The 13035-nt window shown below is 31.8% G+C and overlaps 1 protein-coding gene across 15 annotated transcripts in view; it reads left to right on the top strand.

The window, feature by feature from the left end:
- Positions 1–10580, top strand: part of LOC148235803 (guanine nucleotide-releasing factor 2-like) — a 72323-nt gene extending 61743 nt beyond the window's left edge. For 5 of the 15 annotated variants that reach the window (XM_088185198.1, XM_088185186.1, XM_088185189.1 and 2 more), the window contains 21 exons: positions 215–410; positions 485–690; positions 758–948; positions 1018–1186; positions 1263–1413; positions 1477–1557; positions 1629–1756; positions 1818–2613; positions 2686–2810; positions 4925–5255; positions 5322–5496; positions 5722–5916; positions 5988–6128; positions 6207–6345; positions 8302–8467; positions 8524–8659; positions 8731–8960; positions 9030–9308; positions 9694–9825; positions 9893–10029; positions 10092–10580. In XM_088185198.1, coding sequence (XP_088041324.1) covers positions 215–410; positions 485–690; positions 758–948; positions 1018–1186; positions 1263–1413; positions 1477–1557; positions 1629–1756; positions 1818–2613; positions 2686–2810; positions 4925–5255; positions 5322–5496; positions 5722–5916; positions 5988–6128; positions 6207–6345; positions 8302–8467; positions 8524–8659; positions 8731–8960; positions 9030–9308; positions 9694–9825; positions 9893–10016 — 4091 coding nt within the window. In that variant the 3' untranslated portion in view covers positions 10017–10029; positions 10092–10580. Of the gene's footprint in view, positions 1–214; positions 411–484; positions 691–757; positions 949–1017; positions 1187–1244; positions 1414–1476; positions 1558–1628; positions 1757–1817; positions 2614–2685; positions 2811–4589; positions 4614–4924; positions 5256–5321; positions 5497–5721; positions 5917–5987; positions 6129–6206; positions 6346–8301; positions 8468–8523; positions 8660–8730; positions 8961–9029; positions 9309–9693; positions 9826–9892; positions 10030–10091 lie in introns of all 15 variants that reach the window. The other 10 variants (XM_088185194.1, XM_088185184.1, XM_088185188.1 and 7 more) reach the window with 3 other exon arrangements.
- Positions 10581–13035: the final 2455 nt, after the last annotated feature.

Raw genomic sequence — 13035 nt, 5'->3', positions numbered from 1 at the left:
GATAATGCTCAAGAACTCGCCGCAGTAAAATATGCAACCATTAAACGATTGGTATTCTCGTAATGCTTAGCTCTCTTGTCGTTGACCTTCGAATTATTTTTGACATTGATTTGTATTCAGTTTGTACGATGGGCTCTGTCCAAGATTCTTATCGAAAGTAAAGATTATGGTTGCGGTTATTTTTGCGATAATACTGACTATATTTTTTTTATAGGGCTTGAGGGGACAGAGATTGTCCCGAGCGGAGGTACTCTAGGCACCACTGGCAGCAGTGGCCACAAGGCGTCATTCCGCAGCGCCAACAAGCTGGCTCGTCGCGCCCGTTCCTTCAAAGAAGATTTGCTAGAACGTATATCAGCCATGCGTTCTCCGGGTACACCATCCACCAACTCGGCATTGCCTTCCCTCAGGTGAGTTTGCCTTTCTATCTATACAAAAATCAATCATTCCAACAAGCACCATAATAAACAACCGTCACTTTCAGATCCCAGTCCCCATTGAGTCCGAAAGGTCGAGGTCACCAAAAATCGGACGACCCAGAATCGAATCCCTACAAAGATTTGGAAATATTAGTTAGACAGATCAAATTTGATTTAAAACACTTCACCGATGTGATCACAAAGAAAAAATTAGAGATGCTGCCGGGGAACGGAACCATAGTTCTTGAAACTATAACGAGTATAAATAAAGGTAATGAGATTATTATTATTTTTTAATTTAAGTATTTTTTTTATTGACTTTTATGATTATGTTGCAGTTATTAAACCGTACGTTTGTACGTTATTATCTGAGTCGCCGTCAGGACCTCTCGATTCGGCGCAAAGTAGACTCTGTAGCGCTGTAGTCGATCTTATTAGACTTTGCGACGAATGTATGATCTTGGGAGACGATGAATTGAACAAGTTTAATGTTACGGATATAACCAACGAAGTTCAACAAGCTGTAGAGGTAGATTTAAAAAAATATATATGTTAATTTATGGTTACAGTAAATAAAATTATATTTTTGCGTGTGCAGGATTTGGCAGCAATAGCATTTGAAAGGATGAACGGTGGTGAAAATGTTCATCAAGGGAAATCTAACGGTGCCATAGGTAAAGATGCTAAAAATCTCAAGCTACAAGTTAGACCCGCGACGGACGGAATCAAAAACAATAACAGTGAAGGGCAACGGAATTCATTACCTGGTAATTTATAATGATTCATGGTACATATACTGAAATTTTATAGTAATAGATTATGAAGACGTGTATTTTTTTAAAGATATTCCACTAACGCCACGTGAACGTCAACTTCTTGAAGGCACTGGAAATGGAATGCCCGTTAGAAGTTCGCATTCAACTGAATCTATACTCAATAGTATGACTACAACGCCACACCAAGAACCACCTCCAAAACCTCCGATACCAATAAGGTAATATTTAATAATTATATCTAAATCAAATTACAATACTAATTATTGGTTTTTGTTATCTAGGATATTTGATATTGCTCCACCGCTGCCACCTAAACATAAATCAAATGTCAACAATTCCTCTCATCTTTCGACAGGGGATAGGTATTATTTTTTTTAAATATATATTCAATAGTTTTTGTGTGAATTAATTAATATATATATATGTCTTTTAGGGTATCTCTTCAATCTCATAGTAGCGGATCGTTAGATTCTATGTTGAACGTTTCAAATGATGAAGAGATCCAAACTATAATGGATCGCAATTCAACCAATCTAGACGATTCCAGTTCAACTATAGACGGTAAATAATTTATTTTCGTATTTTTACGATGTACAACTAAATCATATTTTTTTTAATTCAGGTGCCATAAACTTTCAACCTTACAATAACAACAGATTATCTCAAGAATCCAATTCGACGGTGTGTACAACGTCCAGTACGTGCACCGGTCTCAATAGGCTATCCAATGAAATTGTTCCACAGTCGTACCCCATGTTCTTTAACGACTCAGTCGGAAATCAATTTACGAATCACAACAGGTTTTCGAGCGAATCTGGCTTTGCGTCGATGGGAAATACGAGAGCTTCCGATATATCGTACACCAGTATGAATTCATCGACGATGCAAAATCAGAAGTGTGTTTCGTTCATCGATGCCACTCCAACGCCCGGTGATATGCAGATGACTTTACTATCAGAGCTATCCATGGACGGCGTGGTTAAAATGCCTTCTCCGACCAAACCGAACCTGACGTCTTTAGCGGCTGTCGTACAGCAGACTTGCAAGCAGATATCGTCATCGAAGACCATTATTGAACAAAACTCAAAAGTTTTTTCATCGAGCGAAAGCAATTTCTTCTCTAATTCTTCGGCGTTTGAGTACACCCAAAAAGAGCAATCGTCGCAGAGCTTTGTTAAAACGCAGAAAACTACTATAATAGACGGAAGCAACATCACCAGCGTGAGCAGTAGCAACGTCAGCAATTCGGCATCATCGGAAGTAGTTAAAATTGACGGTAGCGCCGACGTCACCGATAACGTTGTGCCACCCGCTTTGCCTGTCAAAACTAGAAAGCAGAGCAAATTTGCCGATAAGTCGCTCAATCAGAGCTTTCCGTTGTTCAACACCATAGTGGACGATCAAGTTATAGAATTAAGGTTCGATAATAGATGCGATAGTAACTATTATTGTTGAAATATATGTCAATTTAATGTGTTTGTAATCCTCAGAGATCGTATGACTTCCTGTGTGCTCCACGGTCAACCAGAAGGCGTAATGCAACGACCTCACACATTAATAGATCAATCTCTTTCGAGCGGACAACCTCCACCGTTACCAATGAAGAAAAAACACAGTCAGTATTAATAATAACAACCATATTCTTAGATAGGAATATATTTGAGTCATCAAAATCTATTATGTATAATCATTCATTTATATCGATAATTTTGTACTGCATATGATAAATTGATATTATCAGGGACGCATTTCAGATTTTAATTAGGAGGGGCAAAGGTTGGCCAGTCAGTGGTCGTTTTAATAATATTTCCATTTCATTAACCGTGCTGTCGCCAACTCAGTGGAAACACTCGGTTATCTAGTGTTCATATTAAGACTTACAATAAATGAGAATCGAATAAAGCATATCTAAACCGAATTTTGATCAATAGGAGAACACAAAAAACAATTATCCCTTCTCAGAAGTCAAAAATCCACATCAAAAGCAATAAAATCGTATAGGTGCCGTTGCTGTGGGGACACTCGTTACCGAGCGTTCCTACTGCAACAGCGCCAACGCAATTTTATTGCTTTTGATGTGGATTTTTGACTTCTGAGAAGGGAAAATTTGTTTTACTTCAGGCCCGAAATGTTATAACAAAAACAAAATTTATTGAAACATTTTTTCGAAAATGCATCAATAGTGTTTTATGACGACATATAAAAAAATATTCAGTGTGTCATTTTTACCATCATTTACCCAGAAAAACGCAATATTTTTTGTTTCTAAGCCAGGGTTGTCATAAAATATAATAATAAAACAATATTATAAAAAATATATAATAAAAAATAATACAGATGTATAAAAACAAAATGCTAGGTTTGTCACATAGCTATTAGAAAAAATAATTATAGTAAAATTTCGTAAAAAAAATTGATCCACAAAAATTCGTGTAAAAAGTGATAGAATACACAGATAAAAAGAATATTGCTTCCCTAAATTTTAAAAAGGTGCTATTTGAAAATATAACAAATTGTAGTACACAAAATCGTGTAAAAAAAGGTAATAATAAAAACCAAATAAATAAATATATTAGAATCAGGATTTGATTTCAGCTTTTTTTTAATATTTCTATTTCATTAAGAATTACAGTATTTAATAAAATGACTTGAATTTTTCTGCCCAAATTCAAAGGGGTGCAAATGCCCCCACTTGCCCCCCTCTCCCCTCCAAATGCCATCCCTGGATAATATTGTATAAAAAAATTATTTTTGTTATGTTTCACTGTGATTTTGATGACTCGTTTGATTATGTATTACTTTGGTGTTGGAATATCAATTAACTGGTATTTAACAATTCATAACGTGGTTATAAAAATATACTTATCTCATGTAATTTTGAGCGACTTTTTGAGTGGAAAATATCAAATTTAAACATATTTTATTTATTTTATCATTTACACTCAAAGGGTTAATAAAGTTCCATTGAAATTAATTGAATGTTGAGGATATATAAATAATTTGGTGTTAATATAATTAGATTTAAGTGTTGTTTGGGTTTGCCTCTTTTCCATTAAATATGCAATGTCTTAATTGATTTAAAAAATAACTGTTTGTTGATGTTTCATATTATTTTTTATTTTATAATGGTGATGGATTACATAATTTAATGGATAGATGGTGATATGGGCTCAAATCAGATTTACAAATATTTGTACAAAATTCTTCGAAGTAAATATGATAAAAAAAAAACGTTATTTTTTAAATTTGAATTTTGTATATATATATATTTGTCAATCGGTATGTTTAAAAATGTTCGTATATGTACTTTATGATTGTTTGTAATTTCTGAGTTAACCTTGTTGTTTTGTATCTTTACTCTTTCCCGTCCCCTCAATTACCGTGCCCTCTTCAGTGTTCCAACATGTCGCTTACTCGGGTGAGTTCATATGGATTAAACATTTTTAATTTTCTGCTTGACTGCCATATACATAAACACACCTGTGGATACTAACAGCTTGTTCGTTAATTTAGTATAATTAGATATCAATATTATTAACTAATGCATGATTTACATCTGACATTATATTACTGTTAAATAACTCGATTGACACAGTTTGTTTTTTCAACATTTTAATTAATATTTCATTATTTTATTTTGAGTTATATAACAGTATTTTTTTATGAATTAAAGCATTGCTTATCTCGCATGCCGTTGACGATCCAGTATTAATAAGCAATATTTTTTAGTTATGGCATATATGGAGATGTTCGGGAACTGCAGCCATACGTCGCAAAACTCCACCGATTTCCTACGGCACTCGCTGCACGAGCACCACCAGCACGCCGCCGCCCACTGCATGTCGTCTATTCAGCAATTTTCAAATCCGTCGCTGACTACGATCGCCAGCAATCAGGCAGTATTCGCACGCAACGGTCAGACCATGCACGGTTTGACCCAAAATGGTCACATCATTACCAGCAGCAGCTTGGGCTATAACCAACAATTGACACAGAGTCACACGCTGCATCACTTCAATATGTCGGCGACGAACGGAAATCTCAGTAATCAGAATTTGAGGTATGTCAATCGATCAATCAACGCTGGGCTTAAAGAACGGAATATCATTTGACTCATTTTTTACAGTGGTTTCTCATCGCCCATGCGCTCTCCAAGGCTAACGAGCGAAGATGCACTGAAATCTGATGCTTCATCAATAACCAGTGTCTCCACGAACAGCTCCATACCACCAGTTCCGTCAAGTCCAGTTTTATCAACAGTACCGCCAGCTTTACCACCAAAACGAATTAAAATAAAACCGGTATTTTTTTACCCCTTATTTAACCCTTTAGTTTCCATAATAAAATCTATCAGCTTTTGTTACTTTGGCGAGAATTTGCCAGATCATTATTAAAGACATGAAATCAAATACATTTTTAATGGGTTGTAGGGAAAATATATTTTTTTTTATTATTGGATATTAATAATCGATATGTGCATGATTGCTTTTTTTACCTCATGTTAATTAATATATTATTATTTTAAGACTCCGAATCATTCACCTGCTAAACCACCGTTAAGTCCAAAGCCGCCGCAGTCAGCGCAAAACGAGTCGAGCTCTCCAACAACGCCCGCTCAGTTAACTTGTACGACACCGCTCAGCGGACGTAATTCCACTAGTCCTGCGCCCCAATTTCAATTTGATCCGCCAGCGGTGTCAATCGATACGTCACTTTTATTGGTAAGTATAGCTTTAAATCATTCATATCAATCTAACATATTTATATATTGCAATTATATGTATTTCATCAGAATGCTGAAGATGAACAGTGGCAGCGGCCTAACCCCAACAAGCCCGGAAAGTTCCCGGTCGACGATATCGATTTAGATTCGAGCACACGGCCTAATTCCAGTCCTAGTAATAAAGAGGTAGATTCTAGTATAGATCCAGAGGTAAATATAATTTGTAAAATTCTCTTATCAAAATGCCCTACGCCGACGACAGTATCAATAAATGTTTTTATTTTTCAGACTGAAAGTGAACCAGATATAATATTAGAAATGGACGTCTCTTCCCGAATAGTCTGGAAGCCGTCGGCCGAGGAAGGACCTGATATTCGTGGCGGACATCCCGATGCTTTAATTGTTCATGCCATCAAATCTAACAAAGGTTTATATTTGTATTTAATATAAATTCCAAATTTTTTACTACTGCGCTCTAATATTTTATTTATTAAAATTTTGGTGTAAATAACAATATTGAAAAAATTATAAATGCATGATCTAATATCGCAGCAATATTTGTAAATATAAAAAAATTATCCATGCTGTTATTTAATAAAAACATTTACGACAAAAATACTTTTAAGAACACTAATTTATCGCTCTTTTTGTCTGTTTGTTATCCATCACAATTTTTTGTACACAAAAAAGTTTCAGATTTTTAAAACAACATAATTTGTTTTAAAAATGCAGATCAATGATTTAAAAAAGAAAATCATATATGTTAGGCCAAATTGTATGCGACTAATATTTTTTACTCTAATAAACATTTATAACTCAAATTTAAATTATATTACTTTTAACAGGAGTAGAAATAAATTAGTTTATGACAGATAAATCTTTCGAATAAAAATATAAATGTAAAATAAATATTAAATGTGTAATAAATAAAATAATATAAATAAATCACACCTCAATTACATAAATATCACAATAATGAATTATATAAAAAAAATTTCAAATGTCGCATTTTGAACCAACTGCTTTCTCATAAGGTTTCTTCGAATAATCGTAACTGACAAAAAATAAGGAATAATATATTTTATTGGAATAAATTGGCGATTGGTGCTCTGGTCATCCAGAAACGGTCGATCAAAGACGATGTTATATTAGATTTATTATTCCAAAAGAAGAAAGATTTGGCGCTCGTATTTTCGAAAATATTTTTTTTTTATAATTAATGAAAGTGTTAAAATTAAAATAATTTGTTATTAAGATATTTAGTATATCGAAACAATAGTTGCCGGTGTATTCGAATGCTTTGGTTATGCTAATCAATAAACATGGTGAATCATGGGGGTGATCAGATTATTTTTTTGGTCAATTAATTAAAATAATAATGTCAATACCGGTATTGACATTATTATTTAGTATTGAAAATTCCGATACCATGGCAATCAATCATTTACGTATTGTATTTGCTTTTTAATTTTTGTCAATTAAAAAGCAGAACGAAATTCCTGTAACTTTGTAAACATCCATCGTATATTCACATTTTGATCAATTAATTTTTCTTTGCGGAAAATTCTACCATATATCAAAATGATTTTTCTATCGAATATAAATAAATAATTTTGTATCGGTTATCATCATTTTCTTCTGTATAAATGTATATTAATTTTTTGGATGATCTAATACATAGCAATATATATTTACTAACTCTGTATATTTTATTTTATTTTCTCATTGTTTTGTAATAATTATAGTTATTTTTTAATCGAATATTTATTTTAAAAACTAGTGTTGTCAAAGATTGAAATCCCTCGTTGAAATCCTTTATCACCAACCAAGTCTATCTGATACTAAGAATATTTAAATACATTAGCACTTTTATTTTATTTATTTCTATTACATAAAATAAGCTACAGCTTTTAAATAATACATTTCCATCGCTTATCGGAAATTTGCTTTTAATTTTAAAATAATATAAAAGATATGCTTTTAGTCAAATTATAGCTTTATTTTTAATACAATGTAACTCATATTTTTTACATATAGATTCTGTGTATTGATTAACACTTTGAAATGAAACATAATGTTAATCGGAATGCACGGAATCCAAATGCTGAAATGATTTACATATGTTTAGAAATAAGCCGAGAAAGTATATAATATTTATATTTATAAATAAAAAAGCTTAAGCTTGAATTATTACATATTATTTTTAATGTTGCACAATTGATCTTTTTTTGCAAACTCATGTGCTTTTCCATTTCCATCGCCTTTCTAAATGAAGACAAGGACGCAAGTAAGTGACCCTTCTCTCGTTGAAGCATATAGAATAAATGTAGAAAATTTAAAATTCACTATCGACGTCTTATAATGTATATTTCATAAATTTCAGACTTTTCCTATCAAGAGGCATTCCTTACCACATATAGAACGTTTGTATCACCACTCGAATTGATAGAAAAATTAAGAAGACGCCACTCTTATTTAGTGATGAACGGAAAAAACACCAAAGCGAGAGAAGTGCAGTCTTTACTCACCAGAGTAGTGGGAGATCTTACGTAAGTGAAATAAAATATAAATATTTTATGGTGTGTTACATATGATCATTTTACAGTTTTGCCGATTTGGACAACGATCTACTGTTGATCATCGTCGACTTTGTCTATAATCTCGTACGATCCGTTGACCTTGCCATGGCTAAAGTTTTACGATCCGTTATCGTCGATAAATACATGAATAAAAAATTGATGGTTCGGATATTTATTTATTTAGAAAGTTTACGTTGATTGACTGGTGATATTTAAATTATATGATACTGCAGGTACAGCAGCAGTTAACGCTCAACAGCTGTCAGTGGACAACCACTACATTAGTACGATCATTGCTCGAACAAAAAGCGGAAGCAATCGCCGAACAAATGACACTACTGGACGCGGAATTGTTCACGATGATTCCGGCTCCGGAAGCTTTGCTCTGGGCTAGGGATCAATGTGAAGAGCGGAGTCCAAATTTGACGCGTTTCACCGAACACTTCAACAAAATGAGCTACTGGTAAAATTCTACATTATAAATATATATGTAATGAAATGATTTGGATATTATAATTATTTTAATTTCTAGGGCTCGATCTCGTATTTTGGAACAAAGCGAAGCTCGCGAACGCGAGAAATACGTACTGAAGTTCATGAAAGTCATGAAACACTTACGTAAAATGAACAACTTTAACTCGTATTTGGCTCTATTGTCCGCGTTGGAGTCTTCGCCGATACGTCGATTAGATTGGCAGAAGCAAATAACGGACGGATTGAAAGAGTACGGCGCTCTGATTGACAGCAGTTCGAGCTTCAGAGCTTATAGGACGGCGCTGGCAGAGACGCAACCACCATGTATTCCATATCTGTAAGGAAATTAACTCGTTTTAAAAGCTAGGTTATCCCTTTGCTTGCCAAAATTTAATACATTGACTTTGCCAGATCCAACAACATCATTTAAAAAAGAACCTGATACATGTTTAATAAATTGTAGCTGCTTCTGAGGAAAATAACATTTTTTCCGAACATTTTTTTGTTATATAATTCATCAATATTAAGATAGTGATCCCAAAAACTTAGCAACCAAAGGGCTAAGATTAAATTATAGATATAAACCCTGAGATAATGCTTATAAATATATTTATACTTTACATCATAATATAAAATATATGAGCAGTTTGACAAAATAATATATTATTTTGAAATCTTTGCATCATATTAATTGTTAATATATTATAACATTACATTTACAGAGGAATGGTGTTACAAGATTTGACTTTTGTGCATATTGGTAATCCGGATCAATTGCCTGACAACAGTATTAACTTTTCAAAACGCTGGCAACAGTATCACATATTAGAAAATATGAAGCGTTTCAGCAAAGCGTAAGTAATTTTTATTATATCATATTATTTTATTACATTATCTATTAATTTTTTTTTGTATATACAGACAATACACGTTTAAAAAGAATGAGAAAATCATTGCTATGTTCAACGGATTCGATGATATCTTGAACGAAGAAACCTTATGGCAAATATCGGAGTCGATTAAACCGAGACCTGGAAAAGGTTAAATGGAGCTTAAAGGTATAATTTTATCATTTATTTTGTTTATATATGCAAATGTATAATTTAATTATTTTTTTAAGATGGCATTTCATCAATGACGAATGCATTACATCCAGTGATACCGGCCCACTGTCGACAATTGTTACTTCAGTGTACTTTATTATATACCAAAAATTTTTGTTTCTATATCTAAGCGTCTTAGGAAATGTTTATATGATGTACATATCAGTTTTGTGATAGACTTCTCGAGTCAATCCTTGATTTAACGCTTTCACTGAATGTTTTTTTTTTATTATATGTATTTATACATTATACGTGTGCCACTTACGATGAAAACGAAAGTTATTTAGCGTCAAAACGGCTTAACAATGTAATATTTTTCTTGTGATGTAACGGTTGAAAGAATAAACCACTGCGTTGCCATGGAGTGATATTAAAACCAGAATGAATTTGATCAAATTTATATGTATATGTGTGACATTAGCTTAAGAGTAAAAAAATATATTACGTATGTATTTAATTATTTCAATGTATAGATTTGTGTGTATATAAGAGAGCTATACAATTTACGCATTTCTTTTTTTTATATATATATATACATATAATTTATTTATACGTAAAATGAATATTGGTTCGTGTATTTATGATTGTTTTAATAATACAAATTTATTTATGTTAATGTATATTTTGCTCTATATTGTTTAAAAATTTCTCGGGAAATTAAGGCTGATTAATCGTTCATAACTGTAACCTCTAATATGAATGTAATTTTATTTTTTTCTTTTGAACGTTCTTTGCTATTGTAACCTAAAATTCCAAAGAATTTCAAGCTTATTAATTTATAATCCGTTCGATTAGACGCGTCGATCAAATTATTATATAGATTGATTGTATACAACGAAATTAAATCTCATCGGACGGATCGTAGATATGTACAATTTATTATAATTATTATAAATAAAATATTCACGTTAAAAGCAAATAATAATAGTGCCTCAAATAATTGTTGAGTATGAAAATGTTTGGCCTAATACGAGTAAATAATGTGTTCTTATTGTTTGCTGTATAGAGAAATCTATAATTTTAGCAAATCAATTGTGGTTAATTTTATTGTGTACACATGTATGTGTTTAAATATACGTATGTAATTAGTAACTTTTTGACAAAAAAATGTTAATTCAACGCACAATTCCAATTTACGTATTTTCGTATATGTCAATATTGTGTGTTTGACTTATTTTGACATTCTAAGCATAATTATTAACAATCAATAATTGAGATTATAATAAATTAGTCAAAGTTTTATAATTATTATTTTTATATGATTTTTTTATTTCATCATAACATCTACATAATTTCTCATTCATTTACTAATTACCTTATGAATGTGTGTGTAATGCGTGCATTTTATATTTGAGTATATATCGTATTTAGTATTTACTCATAAAATAAATTGTGTATTTTCCCTTATCGTTCAATCATATTTATTCATGATTAAATTATAGTTTTTTATTTAATTATTTTTTTGTAATAAATTTATTGGTTCCTCATTTTTTTGTTTTAATTTATTTTATTCCATCCTATTACATTTTCATCATAGCATATTACGGATAACCAAAAAGAGTGATGATTCTTCAAAGCAATATGTTTTTTTAATCCAATACATTTAAAATATAAGGACAATTTAAATGAGCAATATATAAAATAACTGTTCCATAAAACGAACTGTTTGTGCATTGCGAGCGAGCACTCTGCAACGAATCTTTTTCTGAAGATTTACCTTACATAAATGCACAAACAATTCATTTTATGGAACAAAGTATTTATTTAAATGCACATATCACTTAAAATAATTCCCTGTTAAATCACACCCTTAAATATATAGGGACTATATTATATATTATTTTAAATTATATATAAGTCAAATTAGGTTCAATAACAAAATCTGCTATAACATCGCATAAGTGCTTCAAAGTTTAGAAGACTGATTACTGCAATTTAATTTTATAAAATATTCCAATTATATGTAAGTGATGTATCGGAATAAAAATTCCCTTCCCACATGTCGTTTTAACAAATATGGATTATGAAGAATCTGATTTGATTGTTTTTTTTTTTTTTTAATGAAGTAGTCTTAAAGATCTTATATTATATCCGTGATGGGCGTGAATAAGCCCCACTGTGTGTGCTTAGCATTGTAGTCCCCTGCAGCAATAAATCTATCACCAAGAGTGTGGTAAAATCCTCGAAAGTCTTGTTTTGATGTTGTGCTTTGGAAGAAAGTATACTCCACTTATTTTAGTGGTTCTATGCACTTCAGGAACAGTCATGGCTTGTATGTGTTCGTGTCAATATTTGCCCAATTCGTGGTGTGCCTAATTGATTTTTTTATTATTACTGCGGTTGCTCCGTGAGCAGTGTCGTCCGGATGTTTTGTGTCATGTATAGCATAATCAGGTATTTTAAAGACTCTTTTGTTTATAAAATGAGTTTCACTTATAAGCATAAGCATGTATATTTTATTATTTTTCATAAAAGTTTTTACTTCCTGGCTATGTTGTGCCAGGCCATTGGCGTTCCAAAATACTATTCTAAAAAAATGAACAGACATTTATTAACAATTGCATTTAAAGTTTTTTGTTATCATATAGTATCAGTATCTATTTATCGTTCCCAGTTAGAATTTTATCCAAAAGGCATATTTTACTTCAATGCAGATAAAGTGTCACACATTATCCATATCCCATGCTTCCAAACCTTCCAGATATTTTTAATACACTAATCTCATTAGTTATTTTTTTAATTGACCTCTCCGGATTGCACACAATTTCACTGATTATTTGATCTTCATTCACATTTCACTTTGAGGTTTGTCTTTAACACAAAAATCTCACAATTTTAATTACTTAAATCATTTTTGGCATTGGCGAACATGCAATATGACGCAATAAACAGGACAAATATCTCTAGTTGCTGTAGTTGCCATGAATGAATTCCTCCATTGTAAATGCAGTGAATTTTTAA

This window comes from Plectrocnemia conspersa, unplaced genomic scaffold (assembly GCF_051122295.1).
Source record: "Plectrocnemia conspersa isolate PC_06_02 unplaced genomic scaffold, ASM5112229v1 ptg000004l, whole genome shotgun sequence".
In the NCBI taxonomy this organism is placed as follows: domain Eukaryota; kingdom Metazoa; phylum Arthropoda; class Insecta; order Trichoptera; family Polycentropodidae; genus Plectrocnemia; species Plectrocnemia conspersa.
The sequence above is the reverse complement of the archived record's forward strand: the minus strand, read 5'-3'. Positions and strand labels throughout refer to the sequence as shown.